At 47.5% G+C, this 26,318-nt stretch overlaps 1 protein-coding gene across 1 annotated transcript in view; it reads right to left on the bottom strand.

Annotated features, from left to right (window-relative positions):
* CNTNAP2 (contactin associated protein 2) overlaps positions 1 to 26,318 on the bottom strand; it is a 1,059,914-nt gene that overhangs the window by 141,888 nt on the left and 891,708 nt on the right. The window contains exons 17-18 of the mRNA XM_054564239.1: positions 23,890 to 24,108; positions 13,331 to 13,567 (exon numbers count right to left, since the gene is read on the bottom strand). Of these exons, the coding sequence (XP_054420214.1) occupies positions 13,331 to 13,567; positions 23,890 to 24,108 (456 nt within the window). The remainder of the gene's footprint in view (positions 1 to 13,330; positions 13,568 to 23,889; positions 24,109 to 26,318) is intronic.

Genomic DNA, 26,318 nt, shown 5'->3' with positions numbered 1-26,318 from the left:
AAGAACCCGTAACTAAAGATTATTTATTCGGTAATGTAACTAAGCTACAGCATCGTCACAATTAGCCTGAACTCGTAGCAGCAGCAGGAGTGCAGGGGAGTAAGCGTCCCCTCTCGCTGCCCGCGCAGGGCTGGCCTCGGGCAGACGTGGAAGGGGGGCAGCCCTGACCGCCGCCCCTCCTGGGCGGCCCTTCCAGCCTCTTCGAAAGCCCCTGGACCACCTGTGCTCACAGCACTGTACCCACCCCCTCACGGCTTGCCCCTGCCTCGCTCGCTCCTGCCTCACACAAGGCTCCGTGAGGACTCAGCCTGAATCGCTCAGTCCACACTCGGGGGGCAGAACCTCCTCCCGGACCCGCTCCTGCTGACTCCAGTGGTGCTGGCAGAATGTCGGGCCTCAGGAAAGAGAGCGGACGAACACACAGCTCAAAATCATCGTTGGGTCCAAAGTGGCCAGTCTCTAAGTGCACTCCTTAAACTATCCTTATTCTTCTGCAATCTCTTCCTTCTGAACCCACCGATTTTCTACAAGGTTAATTGAAAAAAATGTCAAGCAGTCCCTCCAAAGTAATGGCAGTGAGGAACTCGGGTGGTGTATGTATGCATGGGGGGGGTGTGAGTGTGTGTGAGTGTGTTTGCGCACTGCACGGAGGGTGGACTCAGCGACTGGAAGGGGAGAACCTGGGCGGGGCAGCTATGCAGGCACGTGGCTTGTTTTGACAAGAGTGGGTTCCTACTGCGAAGGGCTGGCTGCTTTGTGTCCCTGCGAAATTCACAGGCTGGAGTCCTGACCCCGAGTGATCGTGTTACAAGGTGACTTTGGGGAGGCGATCAGGGGAGGATCTAACAAGTCTCTGGCCCAGAAGAGGACCCTCGCCAGGCAATGCTGCTGTCTGAATCTGGGACCTCCAGCTTCCGGAGCCGTGAGGACGAAGTGTCTGTTGTTTAGAGCCACGCAACCTGTGGTGTTTTTGTTACAGTGGCCTGGACGCACTAAAACACTTCTGTGGCATTTTGGGATGCTGGCCGGCTATGTCCTGGCTTGTGAATTCTTTTATTCTTGTCTAGAGAATAAATATTTTATTTGTGCCATAATTTTTGCTCTGTCCTCTGGCCAGAGGGCAGAAAGCTCATGCTGCGATCAGAGCGTTGCTGTGCCGTGGGAGTGAACGTGTTTGGGCAGCACGGGGCCAGGTGCTCACAAGACACTGAATTCTCCTCCACCAGCCAGGCAACAGGGTGAGCCGCTGGGGGTGGCTGACCGACTGTGACCGTGTCAGGTCACTGTTTTGGTAATGTCCAGGCTCTGTTTGGGTTATTTGAATCTCAGCACCAGAGGAACATGCCTCAGAGCGTTGTCTCCGGACCCAAACAGAGATTCTGCCGTCCTTCAGGAGCCATCGGTCAGTAATTCGAAGCATGAATCCCATCAATTGGAAAACGCATGGGGCCTGGCCTGTATTTACCCTGCAAATCACATTCTTTATTAGAAAGCAGTCTAGAGTGTTCTCTCAAGTCAGAAGAATTCATGTGGTCAGACTCTGCATGTCCCCTGTTTCAATCATCACACGACGTGTGTGTAGAGAAAGGTCTTCACTATTAACACAAAATCACAGATACGGTATGCAGGCAGTGCCATGGAGAGAGAGATGTCTTATCTGTGACCCATCGTTAGAGAGGTCCAACTCAGCTCTGGCTGTTTCTCTGTGCTGCATGTGTGTGTGAGAGTTTACAGAGCCTCGCAGACAGAGCCCCAGGAGGAAGGCAAAGGGAGAAGGGAGAATTATTCAGGACTTTTGGGATGGAGGCCCTTGCTCAGCCATCATGTATGAGAGGAAGAGAGATGCATGGGCAGGACGGAGGAGCTGCTACCCACGGAACCGCGGACTTGCTTCACACAAGGCGGCGGCCAGGGGAAGGACGCCGTGCAGATGCGATGCAGTAAGTGCTCGTGGGCCATGTGGGCAGTGGTGAGCAGACCGGCTTTCGGGGGAGCTGAAAATGCGAGAAACTCAAAAGCAAAATACTCAGATCAATTCATTTAAATGGTTCCTCTTAGATTCATGAAAGAAAAGAAGTGCATAGAGCTTCCACTCAAATCACAAAGGTAGTATGCGAGAAAGATAGCATCATGTTTGTAAACTTCACATTATTTAGAGTGCGGATTATTTCAAGGCCTTCTGGCCACTTGGGGACAGTCTCTACCCCCCAGTGACAATCTGTCACTAGCCATGTGACTTCAGATGATAACCCTCACCTCTAGATGTCTTGGCTTCTTCATTCTCAAAAATAGGAGTACCAATACCTGCACCTCAAAATTGCTGTGATGAATGAACAAGGTAAGATGTTGTGAATATAGTTAGCTCAGTGCCTGGCACAAAAGGGGGTGTTCAGTAAAGTGTCCGTTGAATGCAATGCACTATGATTTAAATCATGAGATACTTTGATTTTTGGACAAAAAGAGCTTCATTAACTCTAACAATTTAAGAGTAATTGAAGAATTGCTGAAATAAGCAACCCAGTGACTTTTGAATGTTGGGGCAAAAGCTGAAGGTCTGAACAATGACAAATTCATTATAGTCATAGAAATAAAACTGCCTGAAATAGAACTTGTTATGTTTAAAGAAGTTGTGAAGGGTTGTAACGACCACAGGTGGCTTGGGATCCTGAGGGACACCACACAAAGTCACACCAGATAACATTCTCATTCGTTTAATAGGAGAGGGGGGGCCTATAAACATGTTTGAAATTTATAACTCTGTCCTAATTTGATTTATAGGACTTAATTTATATTTTTATCTGAATTTACAAGATTCCATTATAAGAGACATTTATTAAGGGATTTTAAAAGGCAGTGGGCTAAAACAGACCTACTTAAAAGGAATTTAAATTAGATTACTTCAACAGTAAAGTTTTAGACAGCATTTTACTTATAACCTTATTAACCTCCGATTTTGAAAACTAAGAAGTGACTAGCAATGTACTTGTGCAAATATTTGGGTTACGTTCAGGTTAAACATGAGAAATGACCTGAACTCATTCATCTGAACTGGAGTTGTCATCGTTAATCAGGGGGCAGGAGGGGCAGAGAGACTGTTAATTACTTGAAATAAGGGAAAAATTATAGATGAGTTTTCTAGAACAGAGCAGTCACTATTTATCTTTTGAAGCTCTGGAAGTATTTAAGGAGCCACTATGATTTTCTAAAGACCTCAATAATGATGCCACGAGGGTGCTTCAGAACCCGTCCTGATTCAATCTCAAGGGTGCTTCGGCATTCACGGTGCTCCTGCCCAAGGATTCACCGCAATTCCAGGACACGGACCAGGGTTCAATTGGGGCCACGGCATTCAAGTGCTGGGCTGACTGTGATCGAAGCCGCAGGCTGTGAGTCGGTGTAGTTCTTCGGCCTACAGTCTGGCTGAACTTGGGACCTCTGAGCTCCCAGACAATGCACGTCACTGCTATCCAGGGACAAGGGCAAGTGCTCGCATCAACAGGGAGCAGGCACAGCTCTCTGCTCTCAGTTACGGTAACATGGCCAATGTGGACAGAAAAGTTCTGAGCTGGGTTCCTGGTGACTTTCGAATGGCCTCTCACTACAGAGACCCTCCACTCCAGGTCACGTGACCGAGTGATGACTAACCTTCATAATAATTTGAATCTGCATATTATTAATGCTTTTCAAAGCACATTCCCATAAATCAGTTCATTTGATCCTTACAATCTGGTGAATAATACATTTTATATAATAAAGCAATTTATAAAGAAACTAAGTGCCAAGAGACTGGTATGATTGTAGTTTTGTTTTCAGTAGTGTTGAAATTGGAATTCAAGGTATTCCTGCTACACTGTTCTGAATTATATTAGCTTTCCCTCCTTAACTGGGAAAAACTTTAAAAAGCACAGATTTTCTTTAAAAAACGTTAGTTTGGAATAGAGTTGGTTGTGTTGCTGGTCACAGGAAAAGAGTGGAAAGGACTAGAAGACTTGAAAGAGTGGTTTGGTGTCACAAAGTTCAGAGAGAATGATTCACACAGGGGCCTGAGTTGCTGACCCTTCTTTAACGAGTATTTGACCCATCTTTCTGGGCAACGAAAAAGAAGTAATATTAGCTACCGCAGGAGTAAGAGATAAGTCATTTGCACAAGTCTTAAGAAAGTACATTTGTACTTGGCCACTCTGAACTTTAGAATAGTAACATAAAGCTTGTTAACGTTAAGTTAATAAAGACTCCTTAGAAGACCTTATTTAACGAAAAAGCAGGAAGAAACTGTTTTTTACATATTAATATGTTGACCTATCTTTGAAGGGGTATCTTTAAAGTAGAAGTATAAAGAGTGGGTGTACTGTTAGGCATATTAAAAAAAACTCTCAGAAAGTGAGGGTTAGGGGAAAAGCTGGAAGGACAATACAATTTTGGCAAATGGACAAAAAACCTCCATACTCTCTTTTTAAAGGCAATTGTTTTAGAGCAGTTTTAGTCTCACAGCAAAATTAAACAGCAGGTACAGAGATTCCCCACAGACGCCCTGCCCCCACACCTACACAGCCCCCCCATTATCAACACCCTCACTAGAGAGGCACATTGGTCACAACCTATGAACCTACAGTGATACGTCATCATCACTCTAAGTTAACCCTTACTTACATTAGGGTTCACTCTTGGGGATGTGTAGTCTGTGGGTTTGGGCAGATGTATAATAACATGCGTCCATCATTACAGTATCATACAGAGCATTTCCACTGCCTTAAAAATCCTCTGTGATCCCCATTCTGCGTGCCCCAACCCCTGGCAACCACTGATTTTTTTATTGTCTCCACAGTTTTGCCTTTTCCAAAACATCATATAGTTGAAATCACACAGTCTGTAGCCTTTTCAGAATTTCTTTCCCTTAATAATATGCATTGAAGTTTCTCCTATGTCTTCTCATGGCTTCATAGCTCGTGTCTTTTTAACACTGAATAATATTCCATTGCCTGGCTGTACAACAGTTTATTTATCCATTCACTTACGTAAGGACATCTTGGTTGCTTCCAGGTTCTGGCAATTATGAAGGAAGCTGTTGTGGACATCTATGTGTAGATTTTTGTGTCCACCAAAGTTTTCAACTCCTTTGGGTAAATAACAAGGAGCATGATGCTGGGTCCTACAGTAAGAATGCGTTTAGTGTTGTAAGAAATCACCAAACTGTCTTCCCAAGTGGCGGCACCATGTTGCGTTGCCACCAGTAATGAACGAGGAGAGTTCCTGTTACTCCACATCCTCACCAGCATTTGGTGGTGTTGGTGTTCCACATTTTGGCCATTCTAATAGGTGTGTGGTGATATCTCACTGTTGATTTAATCTGCATTTCCCCATTCACATGTGCTGTAAAGCATCTCTTCATAAGCTTATTTGCCATCTGTGTATCTTCTTTGGTGAGGTGTCAGTTAAGGTCTTTGGCCCATTTTTATATTTCCCTATTTTTTCATATTAGAAACTGAAGAAAGAAAAGCTTCTTGTGTTAAACTGATCTAAATCCTAAAATATTTTCCCTACTACTCATTTTCCAAAGCAATCTAATTTTACCATTTGCCAAAAAAGCAAAGTGATATTTCTTGTAAAGATCAATTGTATTATTTCAGGGACAATTTTCTAAAATTAGGATGTTTTTAAAATCTGGTCTCCTGATTTTATTTATATATTTTTGAATGGTTTTTATTTTTGTCATGCTTGAGATTCATAGGGTTTCTAGAATCTTCAGACTTGAGATTCATCGATGACAAATGCTTCTCAAATGGTCTTCAAACGCCTGCCCCCAGGATTAAATGCACCCCACTGCTACCCACCACACCACCCTTCCGTGGGACTTTAAAAGCGGGCCCACCTTAGCACCTTCAGGGAGGCGGGCTCACGCCCAGGTCTCACTCGGCGTGTTCGGAATCGGGCTCCCTTTGTAACCTAGCTGAGGGCGTCACCCCCGCTCTCTGCCACACCGTGTCCCACCTACGCTGGCCTTCGTCACTGTCAGCCTTCTCCCCTCTAGCAGGCTTCCAGTAAATGTGCTCGGGAAATATTTCACTAGAATTAGGGCCTGTGGATATGAGTGAATTAAATGATTAATTACAAGCCATTCGATCTTACTTCATTCATACAGAATATAGGTAAGTTAAAATATCCTACCAGTATTTCGATTTAATTGAGAACCTTTGCCTTCGAGAGCTCAAATGGATGAGAAGCCATGTTATATTTGGAGAGTGCATCGCCTGGAAGAGTTAGGCAGAGAACATGGTTAGGCTGCTCCAGACATTTCGCTAAGTCATGCGCCCAGGCCTCACAGGAACTTGGAGACAATAGGCTTAAAATGCCAAGTAAGGATGGGGTAGAGAGCTGAGCAGGCCCCGATCATTTCCATTTCCTTGGGGTGTGGTTTTAGCTAGAGGGAAAAAAGTTAAATGTCCATTTATCTAAATCAAACACTATTACAATCGATTGCAGTTGAGAAAGGTAAAAATATGTCAATGAGTTCAAAGCCAGGCTGATATATATATATTTGGGTGGAGTAAAAAGATTTGAGAGGTCAGCCCCAAACCCGTCAGGCTTGGTCACCTAGGGAAGTAACTTCCTCGGGCCGGGGCGCGAGCCCGGCTGCAGAGGCCAGGGCTGCCTGTTGGGGACGAGCGCAGAGGAAGCGGGTAGGAGGGCCTGCTGGGAGGGTGCGTCCCTCTGCGCTGTGGACGCGAGGAAGTGCTCGAGGGCACCGTGGACTTCGGGGAGTGGACCTGCTCAGGGGAGGCCCAAATGTGGGTGATATAAAAACAAAATCCTCTGCACAATTTATTAGACTGAGTCCTTTTAAGTTCATGAAAGAAAAGAAATGCAGTTTCAGCTGAAATCATGGAGCTAATATGCAGGAAATGATAGAGTGTTAGTTTTGTAAACTACATTTTCAGAGTTCTGCTTATTGCTGAAGAACGAGGAGTAAGAAGAATATTTAACACACACACACACACACACACACACACACACACACACCTACATAATCAATTGTATCCAAAACGGCCCAAAACCTGGTGGGCATTAGAAAAATGGAACAAAGTTCAAAAAAATGCTATCCCTCAACATACAATATGAGTTCAAAAACTGTCCTCTATTACATTTAGTGTTTCACAAAGGGCTTGTTTTTGCCCACTGAATTTTAAAATCCATTTCTCTAGGAAATTGATAAACTAGGTTTTTCTTTCCCAAAACACCTTTTCTTTTCTTTTTTTTTTTTTTTACCACCACAAAATTTTATAATCAAGTCACCTAAATTTGCCAGCTATTTCTGCACTTTGACTCTTTGGAATCAAGTCAAAAGTATTTCCTTTCATCCATTAAGTATTTATGGACTTACACATAGTTATTTCCTTGCTTTTCTTTTTTAAAGCTTTTAATCAGATCATCTTCATAAATTTTCATGATATTTTTAAGTTGTATCCTAAGGTTTGAAGATTCAATAAACATATTAAAAGAGAAGGAAAATTATCCTTTTTTGACTCGTGTTCTAAGAGGAAGAGGAGGAAGAACTCTAGCCATGTTCCTTTGGGCCTCCATCCAAATCTAAAAGCGTGTTTCAACAGGCAATGAAAAGGCAGCCCGTGAAAGGCACCTTCCCAGCTGGTCTGGCTGGGACCAAGCCTGGCCATCGAGACCTGAGGAGCAAATGGTTAGCACTGCCAACAGCTAAACCAGTTTCACAGAGGGACGGCAGCCTAAGAAGCCAAGCTCCACTACGTCTCTTCTTTTCCTCCCTCAGTTGTTCCTAACATTTTTTATTAACTAGTTTTCCCTAAAACGCTTCCCACCTTAGAAGGGTACACTCTGCCCCCGCAGGCCATGCCCGGAGCTGTGGAGAAGAAACCTGCTGTGCTCTCCGGACAAACTCACCTCTCCTGCCAGCTACAAAACACTCCTCTGGGGGGCAAGATGGGACACCCTCTTCCTTAGAGGTTTTCCACCTTGGACTCCTGTCTGAGGTCTCCTTCCCGCAAAACAGAGTCCTGAAATCTTTCAATGTGTTCCTGTCTGCGGATGGGCTTTGTCTTAGAAGGGGACGTCGCAGCTGCCAAGGTGACTCACGTTGGCTCTGGACAGGGATGGATGCTTTGCACCAGGAAGTGCACTAGCGCGCAGGAGCCCTGGGATACAGTGACTGGTCTCCAATTCCCCCTTCCAGAGACTCTGCACATTCTGCAGTCCATCAGGGTTTAGGCTTTGGAGACCACCTTTCCCCTTCAGAATACGGTGGCTGTGACCACATTGCGGCAGATGGACACTTGCAATACTGTCTTTTGCCGCCTTTGTCCAGAAGTAGCCAAGTGAGCAATGCAGTCCTCAGAGGCCACTGCAGTGATGCCAGCCGGGCCTCTGGCATTCAAAGCTTCTAGGGAAGGGGCGACATGAGCTGCTCACTCGTATGTGGAACCTAATGAACGAAGAAACTGACAAACAAAACACAAACAGAGGCAGGGACACACGGAGCAGACTGACAGCTGCCGGGGGCGGGGGCGGGGAGCAAAGGGGAGGGGTGTGGATGAAAGGAGGTGTAGGGGTCAGCGGAAGAACACGAATGCATAGCCCACGGACATGCACGGCAGTGTGGTGATGGCAGAGGGAAGGGGCAGCAGGGGCTGGGTGAAGGTGGGCAAAGGGAGGGAAAGGGCGACATCTGCAATAGCGTCAACAATAAAGATAAAGTGAAAGCAAAGAGTGGCATGATGTAAAGCAAACACAAAACAGCCACAAAACAGGAAGGGGCGCGGAGAATGGAAAGTGACACTTGCTGTTTGACCAACGTGTGCCAGGTTCTGTATTCGGGAATTTGTTTGCATTGTTCCGTGGGATCCTCGCCGTGGAATTAAGAAGTAGGCATCATGTGTTTCTAAAAAGCAGGCCAAGTGGTGCTAAGCAGTTTGCTCGAGGTTGCCCAGCCCACCAGTGAGGAAGCTGGGTTCAAACCCACATCTGATCCTGTCATCCATTTGCTTTCATTCTCTTAAAATTTTTAAAAATATTTATTTATTTTTAGAGAGAGGGGAGGGGAGGGAGAAAAAAAAGGGAGAGAAACATTGATGTGAGAGAGAAACATCAATCAGTTGACTCTTGCACATACCCTGACTGGGGACTGAACCTGCAACCCCGGCATGTGCCCAGACTGGGAATTGAACCAGTGACCTTTTGCTTTGCAGGACAATGCTCAACCCACGGACCCACACCGGTCAGGGTGTCATCATCCATTTTCTACGCAGGGGCTTGACTTGCCCATACACAGTTTCTTCTAGCACATTAATGACATAGGCCATAAAATGTGAGTCCGTGTCAAGATTCCCATAGGGAGACACAGTGGGACCCCATGAGGGTCGGGGGCGTTGAGAGACTGCAAGGGATGAAGCAATGCAAACAGTGAACCATCCATCCATCACTCTCACCGTGCAGTCCTGTGACCCTGATCCTTCTAATTCTGGCCTTTACATGAGTGACAAACAAGACGTGTGGGAGGAAAAGAGAACACCCTGAACTCAGAAAATGGTTTCAGGGTATTTAAAGACACATATTTTTCAACTGCAATTCTGGTTTGGCAGATGAACATAAAGAGTGTGAAGACAAGTGAACTGGGAGATATCTTGGGTGTCTTGATGATGAGTTCCTGTGAAACCTGGCTCAGCGAAGGGGCCAACGCGGGAACTGTTTCCCGCAGCCTGGGCGGCAGCTGACTCCCATCCGCTGCGTTCACGGTCTCTAGAGCTTCCTGATTTTGAATCTAGAAACCATTGGCAGGTTTTGAAAATCTCAATATAGCCAGACTCAACTACTCGTTCAAGGCTTGCAGGCACGCTAGACGTTCACGGAATGTTTGTTAAATAAATAAGGCAAGAGAGGAATACAGCTCACACTGAAATAAGGCAGAGAGAAAGAGAGAGGGGGGGGGTCTGAAGGGGGGAGAGGGAGAGAGAAAGCACACAGAGAGGGTAAGCAGAGCAGGTCCGGTGACCCCGTCCCCTGGACGGCCAGCGGAGAGAGGACAGGCCTCGGGCAGTGTTGGCCCCATGCCTGTCCCAGTGTGAGCCTCTCCCGCGGCTGTGTGTGTTACAAGTGTCTCAAGCTTTTTGTTTTCATACAACTTGGTCCCAGCGGGGCAGCTTTTCTTCTAGGGCCCCTCTGAAGGGCGAGTGCTCCGGAGGCTTGCGGACAACTGGGTTCTTGAATGTCCTGGGAGATGGATATTTCGGGGGTAATTTAACTACACACGTGTTCCACCCAAGAGGTGATTCCATGCCAGACAGTAGGATCAGATGGCTCAATGACTTCTGGGTAACAACTAGATACTTTCTGACCAGAGAGAGTTGACCCTTGAATGACGTTCAGTATGGTGTTTCCCCAAAAGAGGCAAAAATGAGAAAGTTAGAGATGGCACATCGGTGAGCAGAGATTAGAAAACGCAGCAAAAAAAGAAATGAAAGTAAATTCTGGTGTTTTCCACCCTCCTCTAAAAATAGTAACAGTTGATATTTTGGTGTATTTTCTTACAATTTGCTCTGCGTGTGTGTGGGTGTGTGTTTGATTTTGTAGAAACAAATCAGGCTGTGTGTGGTAGGACCTGCTTTACTCACTTACAAAATATGGTGGGCATTCACTCCACACCCGGAAGCACAGAACTGTACTATCCAAGCAAGGCCCGCCCAGGACCTGCGGGTCCTTCCCTGGGGTGACTGCGGCCAGCCGCTCTTTCTAGAAGCCAGCTGCCTGCTCCAGCCCCACCGTGAGGATGTGGTCACAGAAGCTGCAAACACTGGGACCCGTGGGGGGTGAGACGCAGGACGGAAGGTTTCGGCCATGACCGGCTTGCCTGCCGCGGACGACGCTGCCCCTGCCCAGAAGGCTGCGCGCCCCGCTCCACCAGCAAGCCTGCCCTTCACCCCAAGGCAGGAAGGCACTTGTTGTGACTCAGGAGGAGTCCTTTCCAAATACATTTTGCAGCTTTTAATTTTATTTATTTTTCAGCTCAAGCCACTAATTGAGTCAAATGTAAACTCATCCCACGAAACAGATATTGAGAGGATATTTAGGTGCCTTTTGTGTAAACCCTTTGAGATGAGGTCAAAGGAAACCCACAGGCTCCATTTCACTTCATCTCCATTACCGGCAAAGCTGCCTTTCCATTTGTGAATATTGCCTATTAACCCCCAGAGGTTTTGTATGAGCCACGTGTTTAACTTAACTCTCTAAAAATAAGGGGCTCATGATTTTCTTTAAATGGGTACTTATGCAGTGAAATCTCTCAGGCATTAGCGCCTACTTGATTGCATTCAGACATCATTTTGGCAACGCATGGCGGCACTAAATTAGCATCAAGCACAATGAATGGTAATTGCGAGACTGTCATTTCGACAAGAGCCAAATTGATGTGTTCTGCAAATCCACCCCATTGTGTGCACAGGAAAATCACAGGACAACACTGTCCTGAGCAGAAACACGCACTGCAACGTGTTTCTCTGCGGCGGTACTCTCTGGACGGCGATCGGCGATCCCGCCCTCCTCGCTGTGGCCTCCCGCGCGCTCTTAGGCCCCGTCTGACCTCATCCGTACTCCCACAGGACAGCGTGACCAGACAGGGGCCTGGGTGGACAGAGCTTGTTACGGGATAATTCCTCCTTCCGTGTGGCATCCTGTGTGAACAATGCCAGCAACACAGCCCTCACGTATCTCTGAGAGTATGAACAGGAAGCTCAGGTAAAGCCTCTTAGGAAGAGGCACCGCCACGGAGAGAAAACGTCACCCAAATGCTGTACATTCATTTAGAAAAAGAGGGATTCATGTGCATTTTGGTTGCAAGCGCAGGAAAGGTGTCGGCCCGCCGCCCTCCAGCCCTCCCGCCTACCTATGCGAAGTGCCCACAGGGCAGCGGAGTGAGTCCCAAGGGACAGGACATGCTCATGCACTGGGCCCTTGCAGTGTGCAGGCTGGCCTGTAGAGTTTATTGGGATTAAGGGAGTCACTCGGGACTGAAATAACGCAGTAATGACAGATACTCGGAGCTGACCGATAAGTTGGGGCATCTCAGTGTTCCTGCGGGACCGCTGAGGCTGAAAGCTGTGTAAGAGTCACAATGATGACCGTGACAGTCACGGGGCGAAGAGGCTTTCCTGGGAGGCCAGCTTGAGCCCAGTCTCTTCGCGGCCAGAGGTGACGCTGCGGTGGGTCAGGACCCGGGGCTGCGTTCACTGACCTACTGCAGCAACCCATCTGTCCCACGGGCTGGCCCCTCTGATGTCTCCCAGCAGCAGGGTCCCCTTTTAGAGGCCACTTACTCTGTCACTAAGGTGTCACATGGCTATTTGCTTGGTAATGTTGCGGTCAGTGCAGTGTGCTGGAATTTAGAATTTGCTTCTCATTTTTTTTTGTTGTTGTTGTTCAATTACAGTTGTCTCCATTTTCCCCCCATTTCTCTCCCCTGCCTTACCTACGTCCCCCCTCCCACATTCAGTCCTCTCCTCCCCACCCCGCTGTCTTTGTCCATGGGTCACTTACACATGTTCCTTGACTTGACCCTTCCCCTTCTTTCCCCTGTTATCCCCCTCCCCTCTCCCCTCTGGTCATAGGTTCTTTTGAATTGGTGTTTCAGGATTCTTAGGGTATAATCCCAACAGTGGAACTGCCAGGTCAAAAGGCAGTTCCATTTTTAGTTTTTTGAGGAAATGCCACACTGTTTTCCACAGTGGCTGCACCAGTCTGCGTTCCCACCAACAGTGCACTAGGGGCTCCCTTTTCTCCACAACCTTGCCAGCACTTGCTATTTGTTGATTTGTTTGTGGTGGCCATTCTGACCTGTGTGAAGTGGTATCTCATTGTGGTTTTAATTTGCAGCTCTCTGATGGCTCTTGATGCTGAGCATCCTTTCGTATGTCTCTGGACCCTCTGTAGGCCCTCCTTAAAAAGCTTCTGCACGGTTAAAGAAAACATCAGCAAAATGAAAAGGGAACCAACCATATTGGAAAACATATGTGCCAATGATACCTCGGACAGGAATTTGATTTCCAAAATACATGAAGAACTCACAGGACTCCACACCAGAAAGACAAGCAATTCAATTAAAAAGTGGGCAAAGGAACTGAACAGACACTGTTCATCTCATCTTATTAAACAACAGATTAGGGACTGAGGGAGGCCCCCTCCCTGAGGCAGGAGAAGAATCCTGAACAATTTATCTTCAGAATAAAGGCACGCAGGCACACAGTGGAAAAATGATCACATGGACGAGTCAGGCTGAAAAAGCTGTGCACCCCGACCGCGGATGGGCCCGCCTTACCTTTGTTGCAGAACGTGCCGTCATAGGCCGTGTGGGAGCAGTCGCAGGCGTAGCCGTGGTACTTCTCCACGCACTTGCCTCCGTTCTCACAGTTGGCCCCATAGCTGGTGCAGTGGCCTGAGCAGCCGGACTTGAAACCGGAAGTGACCTTTGCTCTCTCCTCCAGGTCCAGCGTCACCCCATTCATCCTCAGGGAGCGGATGCAGCCCAGGAAGCCCTGTTGGCCTCCGGCGCCACCTGCAAATGACAGAAGGCACGCAGCTCAGACAGGAGGGCCTCACGTGGCTCTGCTGCTGCTCGTTGTGCCACCAGCGGGAGCGGAGGCGCGGAGACGGCCACGGGCAGCCAGCATTCTGACCTGTAAGTTGGTCTTGCTTAATAGAGAAACTGGGTGCTTCCCCCCTGTGGCTACAATGCCTAATTAAAAGAGGCTGTCTTCTGAGATGCACTCAGACCTGGCTTGGAGATACACAAAAATCACATAAGCCGATTTGAAAGTCTCGTCTGGTTTCCTACAGAAAAGAAGTTTACAGACATCTCTAGGTTCCTTGCTCTTTAATCTCATGGCATTCAGTTCCAAACCATTGTCTATTGAAAGAAATAGAGAACGTTAGTGAGATATGACTATATTAATATAATTAACAAGTCAACGGTTGCAAGGGATAAGTCCACTTGAAATGTGACCGTAAGTCCTGGGTCCTATCTCATGAAATGGTTTGTTTTGGGGTTCACCTTAAGGGCTCCCAGGGCCTTGTCTGGGGTGGATGGAAGTTGGAATGAGTAATTTTTCACAAAAGCCAGCAACACCACATTTATTAGCAGGTCAGGCTAGACTTCACTCCTTTTGCGTAAGTGTCATTGCAAGACATACAGCGCAAAGAGCAAGTCCACTGTGATTTTCTATGTTACAGAGTTAGATAAAGGTTCACGAGCATGAAAATATTAAAATATTCCTAACCAATTTCATAGCAGGATTCACTGGAGCATTATGTCTAAGCAGATTTAATTGTGTCTGTAATTACCTTAGCTATGCTTTTTTATTTTAAAGCAGTTGGTACAAAAGGAGGAACTCAAGTTTATATACATGTCAAGTTTATATATATTTTAGAGCAACAACTTTTCTGAAAATTAAATAAAATGAATAGTATTTAATATTATTAAACAAAATATGATGGCTTTTTAGAAAGAAGATACTGTTAATAAAAAAGTTACTCTTATTGAAGGCTAGGTAGCAGATACTCCACTATATGTCACATATTATATTAATCACCAGATTCTCACAGCAACCCGGCAAGCAAGGTACAGTTATCACTATAGCCATTGCACAGATGAGGAAACAGGCTTGGGGAAACTCAGGCGTCCCTTGAGGACGCGAAGCTCCCAAGTGGCAATGTTGTGTCCGGTCTGCCTTAGTCTCAGGCCCACGGTCTGACATTCTGCTCTGTGCTGCCCACCTGATGCAGAAGAGCTTCAGGGCCAGGCCCAGGGAGGTCCGTGTGGGACGCCTTCAAAAGTAGGGTGGGCAGCAGGATGGTGCAAGTTAAGGGGGGGCTGGTAGTCTGGGGACTGAGTCCTGTCACTTGCTGCATTATGCTGAGTGAAGTGTGCAGCGTGGCGGATCGAAGGCTTGCTGGCAGAGACAGACTTGCTCAGGCCCGTCCATCCTGAGCCACGAAACGAGAAAGGGGGCACTTTGCTTCTTCTCAGACCCAGGGCCTGCAGTCCTGCCACCGGGTGGTACAAAGGTTTGAATACGAATTCTCTAGGGGTTATTTTTTTTTGTTATAAAGTGTTTGAAAGGAGGATTAATTGAAGGGAGTCCAATGCCCTTTTTGATCAAAGCTATGGGATAATAGATGGCAAAGAAGTTATTGTAAACAACCGCTTTGAAGGATTTCCCACTTTGCAATCTGCTTGTCAGCTTAGTCTCACACCTCTGTCCTGAAGAGAATCTGGGCCTTGGCTGTGACTTGGAAGAATTTCAAACCATTAGTCATCTTTTACGTGTTAAAATTTTAATCTGGCTTCTATCGTTTTAGCAACTATCATTTTTGTTTTTGCAAGAAGGGCTTGCCAAGGGCTTTTTGTCTAATAAATGCCTAGCCATTTAAATTTTCATTATTAGTCCATTAAGACTATCTTTATCAAAATATGCTAATACTAAAGACACATTGTTTTTAGATATCTCCCTCTCTTTTCCCCTTATTACAAAAGCAACAGATTTTTACTGTGGAAACCATAAACATACTGATAAGTGAAATGAAAAAGACGACTGTAATGCTGCTCAGATATAACTATGTACTTTCGCTTTTAACAAATAGCCTTTCTACTTTTATCTATGAGAATACACATTTGAAAAATGAAACAAAGGAAGGAATGGGATCATGATATACACAGTTTTGAAATTTGCTTTTTTGCACTTAATATACCGTGTTACGCTTTCTAAGCGATCAAGGACAACGGGAACCTCGTGTTTAAATCTGCACAGCTGTTTACTCGGTGAAGGCATGATAACTCAGCTCAGCCCTTCCACAACTACGTACGCCGATGTCCATTTTATATGATACTGTAATAAACATCCCTGTAAAAACCTTTGCATACGTGTCTAGTTTTTATTTAGAGTTAATTCTTGTAAGTGTAATTGCTGGGTATAAGGGCATAGACATTGTAAAGGCATGTCAAATATATTTTCCTCTAAGAAGAATTCAGCAATTTGTATTTTACCAGTACAGTACGATATTCCTACCTTCTCCACACCAAGTCTAATACTAGGCACAAGACCACTGAATTTATAGGCTGGGGGGGAAAAGAACGCATTGCGTAAATTTGCATTGCTTTAAATACTGTGATTCTATTTATTTTTATGTTTTACCAATTCTTATATTTTGATTTTTCATGTATGTTGCTTTTCGGGGGGGCAGATACGATATGTCATATTTCTTACTCATTTATAATAATATATTGGGCTTTAATTCTTTGTTATAAATTTGACAACTACATTGTTCCAGTTTGTATCTGTTAATTTGTATATGTTTCTTTTTCCTTATGAAAGTTTTGAATATTTATATAGTCACATCTGTCTATTTTATGCATGTGATTTCTGCCTTTGACATTAGATGTATGCAGATCTTCTCTAATCCAAAATAAGATAATTATTCAACTATATTTTCTTCCAGAACTTTTATAATTTTACTTCTCTTAACATCCTATTCTTTTAATATATCTGGAATGTATTTTATTTGGAAATAATCCATATTCAATGGGTCTCAGCAATAATTGAGAGTTTGAAGAAGAGACTCCAAGTAAATGTTAATATGGAAAAAAAAAAGTCAGAGATTTAAAAAGGGCCAACTGGCAGAGCAAATAATCTAGCTTAGATCCTATTTTTATCCACGTCAAGGCAAACATGTGAACATATGCACGTACACGTATGCAGGCCTCGACCAGCAAGGGTCGCAGGGGCAGCGCTTTCCCGCCCCTGCCGCTCTGCCTCCGACCCCTCCTGGCCGCGGAGCCCTCTGGGCTTCTGCGCTCACCCGGCTCCCTCCTGCCCTGGTGTTGACGTGGCCCTCCCTGTCAGGGCTGCCGGCTGTTCTGGGCTAGTTGTGTGGCTTTCACCGAACCTCTTCATCCCTCCCGGCACCAGTTTTTCCCACCCGTGAAGGAGGAGGCTGAACGAGGTGACGTCCGATTCCCCCGGCTCTGAAGGACTCTGAATGACTGGTCGGTGACGCACGACCTCCTCTTTGGAGTTCGTGTGTCCCCGTCTCCACTTCAGTAAATCACGCTCAACTTGCCCCCGCGTTCCTTTCTCTCTTCCTTTTCCTCTGTCGCGCTGCTGCCTGACTTGTTCCCATTCCTTCTCTTAATTGGCTGTCACGTGGGACTGTGATCTAATTTGCATTTGTTGCCTTCATTTAATAAAGTTTTGTGCTCTCTCTTCTTAACTTATAAAGGAGATAAGTGGGATGCCATTTCTCTCTCTCGAAGAAAAACTAAATAAGTTATGCTCTTTTCTTACTTAGATGGCCTCTGATTTATTAAGTTGGTCAGTGAGCTGAAAAGTACTTTTACTGATCTAGTTGATAATGAAGAAAAATCTTTTGTCCTGAAAATGGTCGTTACATGTTATGCAAAAGATGTTAATGCACTAGAACCAGTGATAATTATTTGAGCTCAACTCATGTGCTCTACAGAAATCTTTCTTGATGACACATGTCATAAGTTTAAATTGTAGATCTGCAAGCAAAAGTGCAACTTAACCTTCGTTAATTAGAAAACCAACATGCTGCCACTGGAGAGCGCCCCCGCCACGTGAGGGCTCCGTGCACAGCCGTCGGACCTGCGGTAATTATCTGAGATGAGATGTGCATTTAATTTGCAAATCATTTTTCATGGGAAATGCTATTCAAGTATTGCAATTAAGATTAATTATGAAAATTCCGTAACTGCTCGTAATGAATAATACACCATCACACGCAGAGAAGAATGAGGTGACATAATCAGGTATTAAATTCAACAAAAAGGGTGAAAATCCTGATCCACAAGAATGACAAGGACACACTGTTCTCAAGTTTGGAGCTTAGCGGTTTTCTAAGGAGCGAAGCTGGGCTCCCGCGCACCTGCCGTGGCCACTTGTTCCTTCGCAGACAAGGATCCCCGCCAAAGCTCACACACCTGAGACCTAACACAGCCCTTCCACAAGTAGTCGTTCCATGCCTGCTGGGAGCCAGGCCTTGCTTGTCTAGGTACCTGGAAGGAATTATGAAAGAAAATGCACACAAGTCTTTGCTCTATGGAGCTTCTATTCTTGCAGAGGGAGAAAGAAATTTAACTGAAAACGCCACATGCCAGCCAAGTCTCTTGGGTGTCAGAGGGTGACAACCACCAGGGGGGAAAATGTCAGGCAGGGCTCCGTGGGGCCGGGGGTGGGAGGGTGGGGGAGCTTAGGGTTTTGATAGACTCTGCCGAGAAAGGGACAGAGAGAGTATCCACCAGCATGTCCCTGGGGAGAAGGCTCCGGAGGAAGGGGCACTACTCTGCAGCAGGGGCAGCAGGTGGGGAGGGGAACGGGCGGGGGGAGACGGGGCACGGAATCAAGAAACACTACAAGGAGGGTGGGGTTGGGCACATGAAATAACACAGGGAGGCCAAGGCGAACGAGAAAAGAGGAAAAGGCTGCGTGATCCGGTTATGTGAGACGGATCCATGGGCGGGTAGCGAGATGCGTACTAGTGAGGGAATGGGCGGTGAGAGCTCAGGTGTAGCGGGTCCTGGGGTCAAGTCAGTTGCCGCAGGAGACGGCTGTCCCTGTCTGGGGGGAGGGGGGCTTTCTGAAGTTGTGTGTGGGGACAGAAAGGGATTGAGACAGAGACACACGGCAACTAGGGGCTCCGTGTCCTGGGGAAGAGTTTTCTCCTCTTCCTGAGAAGCACAGCGGAGGCCGAGCGTTTGCTTCTGGCTCAGGAGGCGATGGGGGAGGAGACGTGGCCATCCCGCAGGAATGCATGCGTGCTCACGAGGAAAAGTGGCAAACACGTTGAGGTGCGGGTAGACGCAGAACGGAACGCCCTCTGCGTAACATTCACTAACCTACTCACAGGTCTCAGAAATGTAAGGCTGAGCGAAAGGGGAAACCCAGACTGAGATCTGTAGCTCAATAAATTATGTCACAGCAAGGCAGTACTAGGCCTCTTCCAGAACATACATATATTTTGAACAAATATATAGCAGACACACCTAAAATACAATCAGCTGGGTCCTAGTGATGGGCAGAGAATGGAATTGGGCATGATGGGAAAAGAGGAAAAACAGCAAAGTGAAATTAAAATGACAGAGGAATATCGCCGGGATGTGACAACGAGACCAGGAGATGACGCCTGAGTCCCATGGGGGGCTGCGTCCCCGGGGACCCTGAAACCGAGGCGAGGAGGGAGGAGAGAGGAGAATGAGGCACTTAGTACTGAACAACCCTGCTTATCTGAGCTACTAAAAGCGAGTACTTCCCTCTCACTTTCGTAGATACCACCGGACAGACCATGGGGCTGTGAGCGCCCACCCTTCCTCAGGATGCGTCGCTGCTGTGAGTTCCTGTTTTTTTTTAACCACCTTTTTCTCTGTGGCAGGTGCCATTTATTATCATGAAGTTTAGGCCAGTCCTTACTGAAAGAGTGAAAAATCTATATGGGCAATTATTTGATAAATTTGTTGAAAAAGATTTTTTTCATACTGATGGTGAAACTAAAATGTGTTTGCTAGATCCGACCATCCCAGGTGTCAGGAGAAAATTGGTGTGGACAGCCAGAGTTGGGAGTCTTTTTTTTTAAAAAAAGGTAAAAATTGGGTCTATCACAACTTCCTTAATATGTTAAAACTCTACCTGTAAAATAGACAGCTGGAATAGCAAAAGTGAATTAGTCTTGGCCGCGGGAGGGCAAAGAGTAGGAAAAACAGGCTGAGCCTTACTGGGGAAGGGCCAGCCTGTTCCTGAGGTGGGGGAGGGGCTCTTTGCAGGGAGAAGAAAGCTGCTGACTCGCAGGGCCTCCTGGCTGAGGGCTGCGCTCAGAGAAGGGGTCAGGTTGAGAAATGCACGGAGCTGCTAATCCCGCGACTGACTGAACGACCAGGCATTCATGGGGCAGCTTCTGTAGTTTGTTTGCGTCTTTGCTTTTTGGAGGTAGTTTATTGATTTCTTCTAGTATTGTTCTTTTTTATACTAGATTTTATCTAGTAAATCACTTTATTTTACTTCCGCACTTTCAGGCAGGCATCAGTCCCTCTCCGCCCGGGTGAGGGCCAGCGCGCCGGCTGCAGGGGTCGCCTCACTGCTGCCAAGAGGAGGGCCCCGGGTTTGGGGAGCGAGGCTGCGGCTGGACACAGGGCCCGGCGGTGCGAAGAAGCCGCCTTCCACAAGACTCTCACTTTCCCTGTGACTTTTTCCCAGGCCTGCGTTATGCCTGACTTCGGTCTGTGGCACCTGGCGAAAAAGGTATTTCCAAAGGCGGCAAATATCATCCTATTTGGAGGAAAGAATTTCGGAGAAAGTTTATACGGAAAACTGCCTTCTTGCTTTGGAGATGGGATTGATCAAGTTTGAATATGACTATGAACTCAGAGATACAACAAAAAAAATGCATTTCAGTTAGGATGCCAGTTAGAAGACTAGTTAGGACACAGGAGGCTAGTTAGGAGACCAGCTGCAATAGTCCAAGCGAGAAGCCTGAGGCTCTGACCAGGGCGGGACCAGTGTCGACAGGGAGCAGTGGCTGTACATCTGGGGACAGTCCTCAGGGGGAGTCACAGCCTTTCTGCGGATGGGCAGTAGTGAGGGAAAGGGAGGGAGCCGGGGGTAACCTCGAACTCTGGACTCAGCAAAAATCAGTGGACAGTGACGCCCTTCCCTGAGCTTCCCTGCCCCCCCGCCCCCGTCCTGAAGGCCCCGCTTGTCCCACCGAGTCGCCCACCAGGCCTCCTGTGCAGCCCGGAAGAGCCTGGAGGGGTGAGAGTTAATCTTTCAGTTCCTCTGCGCCAGCATCTTGCACCCCCAGAGCGATTCAGAAGGAATCTGAGCCAAGTGAGTTGACCCTGACATTTGTCATTAGTTAGGAGCCACTGAGGAGCCTGGCTTCTTCCTGAAGCTTTCTGAAGTGGCCTCCAGGTCTCCTGGACTCTGACCTTTTCCTTAAACCACCGCCAAGAACAGTGACACGCTCTGGCCTGGCTGAAGCTGGGTGCCCTTCACCTCTCTGCCAGCCACCTGCCCTGCGTGGCCCGCTCGCCACCTCCCTGGCCAGGCCCTGGGTGGCCCGCTGGGCCCCAGGCCTCCCAGCCCTGCCCCCGCTGTGTCAGCGGCCAGGACCCTGAGCGGCCCGGCCGCTCTCTGTGCCGTAAAGGGCTTTGGCTTGGCCCAGCCTGGTATTGTTCATGCCTGGCTAATGACCTTAAGCATCTTTGCTGCTCTCCAAACACCAAGAAAAATCTGGCCGGTGGCTGCCGCCTGAGGCGATGGATCACAGCGGGTGGAGGGGGAGGGTACTTGGAGGAAGAAGAAAGCGGAGAGTAAAAGGTAAATACAGAGGGAGGACTTGTTGCATGCGGACTGGGCCAGGGACTCCGTGGTGCCTCGCACAGATGACTCCCTCACCCCATCCTGAGACGCAGGGGCGGTGTCCCTACTCAGCATGGAACTGCCAGGCGACCTGACAGCCGCCCCTCTCCCGGGGAGTGTGGAGGTGGGATTCAAAACCCACGCTGTCACTCCCACGATGCTGTCGGAGGGGCAACTGCTCGGAAGCTCAGGCCTTTTTTAACTATCTCTAAGCACATAATCAAAAGTAGTTAAAGCTGGAAGGAACTTTGGGAACCGACTAAACCAACTGCTTCGTTAGATGGAAAAAAAAAAAACCTCAAAGAGGGAAAATGCTGATACGTGGCCAAGATGATGCTTCCTAGTAGAGCTGAACGGAGAACAACTCCGGTTGCCCGGGTCCGTCCTGAGTAGCCTTGGGTTCACTGACCCCAGGATTTCATAGCTCGTCAGCTTGATTTTTTTTTTCCTGGAAACATCCCCCCTCCATGCTTCCCCCGGAGTGGGCTTCTATCGCAGAAAGCGTGATTCATGCAGGCGTAAATGTCTGGGAGATGCACATCACACCTACCTCAAAGATAACAGGAAATTAAAAACTGGGCACGAAGCTAACTCTTTGTTATCACGTGAAGAGATGTGTCGACTCATCGGGTCAGTCCACCCTCTGAAATATCTTTTTCCAAGGTTGCCAGTAGTTTCATATACTAAATTCAAAGGACTCCTTTCTAGTCTGACTTAACCCACAGCGCTTGCTCTTTACTGTCATAATAGAAAAAGAGAATCTCACAAAACTCATGTGTCCCCCACCCCCGTTTTTCCTTGCTTGTTCTCTCTGTTCCTCTTCATTCTTCTTCCTGAGATCCTTATTTTTGGCCTGTCCCTTAAATTTAATTGTTCTGCCAAATTCTGCCTCAGCCCTCTTCTCTTCTTATAAGTTGTTCTTGTTTAAACAAATCAGAGATATTCCAAGAGCATAATAAGCGAGCCCCTCGCCCTCCCCATTTCACGACTTCGCCTGGTTCCCAGAATCCTTGGGGACAACTATAGTCAGTGAACAGAAAGAGACAAAAGTGAAGTTGGACCTCTGAATCCAGGGACAACTTTAAAAAAAAAAGAAAAACTGGTCAGTTAGGGTCTCTTGTTGCAATGAGAACCAGGGAGAATAATCAGCATGCTTGGTACTAACAGGATTTGGAAGAGCTTTGTCTCAGGTAACCTGGGTGAGACATATTGATAAAGTGAACTGTGCTCGCAATATTTAGCAAGAATCAGTTCAGTGGACCTGATGTTCACTAATAACAAAGAGTTTAAACTAATGTGGAATCTCGAGAGCTGCATGTAGAGGGCAGGGCTTGGCAGGCGCTGGGTGTAGCTGGGGTCAGGGCCGGCCTTGCGCCGCACAGCCTGGTCTCCTTCCGGGCCCCTGGCCGACAGGCTCGTTGGCAAGGCAGCCTGGCTTCCAAAACGAGTGCACTAAGCTGGCTCTTCGGTAGTTTGCCCACATCGCAGCAAACAAGTGAATGTCTCATTTTACCTTTCTTTTTGTGACTTTCTAATGTTCTTAAAGCATCTCCGCGCAACTATGAAGGACACCGCGGGGACTCCGGCCCCTGTTAAAATGAACTGGCCCTCAGTGGGTTTCTGCCTTGTGAACAGCAGCTGGGCTACGTCTGGCGCTGCCCGCTCCAAGGCTGCCGCAGGTGGCCGACTTGACCAATTAATCCCCAGTAATGCGGGGCGGCAGGGCTCTAAGGTGGCACAAAGCCTCAAAGTCCTTCAAACTTGCTTTTTCTCATCCAAGAGGGGAAAAATGGCTAATTTCCTGAACTCTCAGTATTCTGGAAAACAAAATTTAAAATTTAACTAGCCATGGAAATAGGAATTGATTTGAAATAATGTTAGGTTCAGCTGGAATAGGTCAAAAGCAAAGAGTAGACTGTGAAGCTGAACCTACTTCTTGCACAGGCTGCTTAGCTGTTTGCTGTTTACATTTCTTCTCAGGAATAAACCTGTCCCAACATAGGAAGGGCCTTTGTAAGAGCCCTAAAGAAAGGAAGGAATTTCTGCTTATCGTTTCACACAAACCTGAATTTTGGGAGTCCATTTTCTTCCCCTCCCCGCTCTCCCTTCTTTCCTTTTGCAGTTACAAGAGTCCTAAACTACCAAAGAATTTTATCCTGCCCTAAAGCCATAATCCTAAAATTGCCGCGCCCAGAGACCTCTGAGATGCCCCTGGCTGCCCGCTGATTCTGTAGACTCTGAGCTCTAGAAAGCAGGAAGTGGAACTGGACGTCAGGCTCTCGAAGCCTCTTCCTCGCTCTGTTCTGTCTTGAAAGAGACCACAAGAGGCCTAGGTGCTTATTTTTAGAAAGATCTCTAGCAAAACGCTCCACGGGCTGTTATATGGTTTCCACGGGGAAGGCTCTTAGAACCAGCAGAGGGACGTGACGGTGGCCTTGCCACTGGTACTCACCAACGAACAGCTGGCTGTAGAGCTCCAGGCGTGTGTGGCCCTCGGTTGGCGCCTTCCGGATCTGCTGTGGCAGCCGGTCCACCTGCAGGCTGGCCTGCTTGACGTTCCTCTCTGCGGTGACCCGGTGCCACTGGTCATCGTTGAGCGGGGTGGGCGACCTCACCACAATCTCCACTGGTCCGTTCCCAACATCGAATGAAAAGGATACTTCTGTGGCAGCTGGAGGAGAAAGCATAAGAAACCCCTGAGTACTTTCCTCCCAGACACTGAAGAGCCAAAGAAAGTCACAGCCAGGGGAGAAAAATGATCTCAGCAAGTGTCCACAGCAAAGTCATCAGAATAGGGATAAAGCATCAATCTATTATTAGCCATTAATAACCCAGGGGAGGAAAACAGTTGTCCTGGGGGCCAGGTATACATCTGCTTTCCTTCTCTTTCGAGGCCTACCAAGGAGTTACCATCATTGACTCAAGATAAGAAAGCCAAGGCCGGGAGAGGTTCAGCGCGGCTGAGGGTCTGAGGCTGAATCGCCAGTGAAGTTAGGATGTGAGCCCAGGCTTGTCGGGGCGTTCGGGGCCACGGCCTTTTGAGTCTACAGCCAACGTAGCTCTTCAGTGGCCCCCGGGGTAGAGCTTCATATATGCGCTTTCTCTACTCCATCCCCAGAGAGTCTGGCTCTGCTGGTCTGGTGGAGGCTTTGGTATTTTTTCAAAGCTCCCTGGAAAATATGAATGGGTAGCTGGAGTTGAGAGCTACCACTTTGGGAGAATTCACAAAACTCCATTTCATTAATCTAATCATTATTGTTCCTACTGGAAGTTGGGGAGTTATGAATTGTTGAGGAATGTGAATGCAGTTGGCTTGCGTCTTTTTAAAAAGTTCACCTGAGGACATGCTCATTGATTTTAGAGAGAGAAGAAGGGAGGGAGGAACGGAGGGAAGGGGGGAGAGAGAGAGAGAGAGAGAGAGAAACATCAGTGTGAGAGAGAAACATCTATTGGTTGCCTCTCACACACACCCTCCCTGGGGACTGAACCCACAACCCAGGTGTGTGCCCTGACTGGGAATCCAACCAGCAACCTTTCACTTTGCAAGACGGCGCCCAACCCACTGAACCACACCGGCCAGGGCAAGGTGACCTTCATCATTTTTTTAAGGTGACCTGCATCTTTTCTGACTACCTGTGGCTGTCTGAAAGGAAGCTCCGGATGCCTGCACGAGAGCCCTTCTCTAGGGTCACTTACTGCACACTTCGGTCGTCCCCCATCTGGGAGGCTGGATCCTTCCTGTGACCGACCCTCCAGACCGACCACAAATCACGGTCTTTTCCTAGACCTGCTCCCAAACAACGCCCTCCTGCAGCAAATGGCCTTTCAACAACAGAAAATAGATCAGGTGGTCGCTTTGGCAACTTTGGTTGTAAGTAGTTTTCTTGCCTCACATTTTAGGGTTTTAAGTCCCCAATATTCTATAAACATGGTTTTTAAATGTCTATTTTTCTCACCGGTGGCAGGAGAGGCAGCTTCGTGGAGAAGCAGCACACATGTCCGCAGCTGCTCGGTCTCCCTGCGCGCTTCCCGCCACTCAAGGGCGGGCCCGCCCCACAATTCTGCAGCTTTGGCTATCAAGAGCTTTAGCCCCTCTATCTACCAATATGCCTCTGCCTAATCTCTGAGCGGCTTGACTTTTTATCCCGGGCTAATGGAAAATTCAGCTGCTCTGGACTGGCCCCATTGTGAGATGATGTCGAAGCAGTCAGACTTCTAACTTGCAAACCGCAGCAGGCCCGACTCTCCCAGGACCTGCGCCGGCTCTGCCGCTGGGCCAGGCCCTCCGGGAGCCGCCTGGACTTTACTGAGCTCCAGGGATATGAGATGCAGAGGTCAATTAAGTCAACCTAATTGAACCAAGGGATTTTGATCCTTTATGTCACCAGAAAGGGAACTTGGATTTTGATACCTATGGCAGTTCTACCCACCTTCTTGTAAAATATCTCCTCTAAATTAGGATGGAGTCCCGTGACCTTCATCAAGTGTTTATGAAAGAATGACCGGAAGGTGGGCCGACAAGCCCACGACTCATACGCTGAATGACCTTCCCCTGCATTTTTGGTATGGTCCTCAGGGAAATGGCACCCCGAGTCTTAAAGACCGAGCCTGTTGGGTTCTCCTAGCGCTATGTTTTTGCGGATGCATTTCAAAATGGAAGTTGTCGGGAGAGCAAGAGAACACGGGCTCCCGAGCTAAGTGGAAAGGATTGCTTCATTTTAAAGGTATCAGCGACCATCAGGGAAACAGAATTTAGGGGTAAATTGAGTTTGACCCCAAGGTTTGACTTGGAGGGATAAATGCTGCTCTCATTTCCGCCCTTCCTCTCCTCCTGCTGCGATGAATTCTTGTCCAGAGGTTACCTGGGAGGCACCCACGCTT

Source organism: Pteronotus mesoamericanus, unplaced genomic scaffold, assembly GCF_021234165.1.
Source record: "Pteronotus mesoamericanus isolate MK-2021 breed Mesoamerican mustached bat unplaced genomic scaffold, CSHL_Meso_final scaffold_85, whole genome shotgun sequence".
Classification (NCBI taxonomy): Eukaryota; Metazoa; Chordata; class Mammalia; order Chiroptera; family Mormoopidae; genus Pteronotus; species Pteronotus mesoamericanus.
This window is presented reverse-complemented; position numbering and strand designations above follow the sequence as displayed.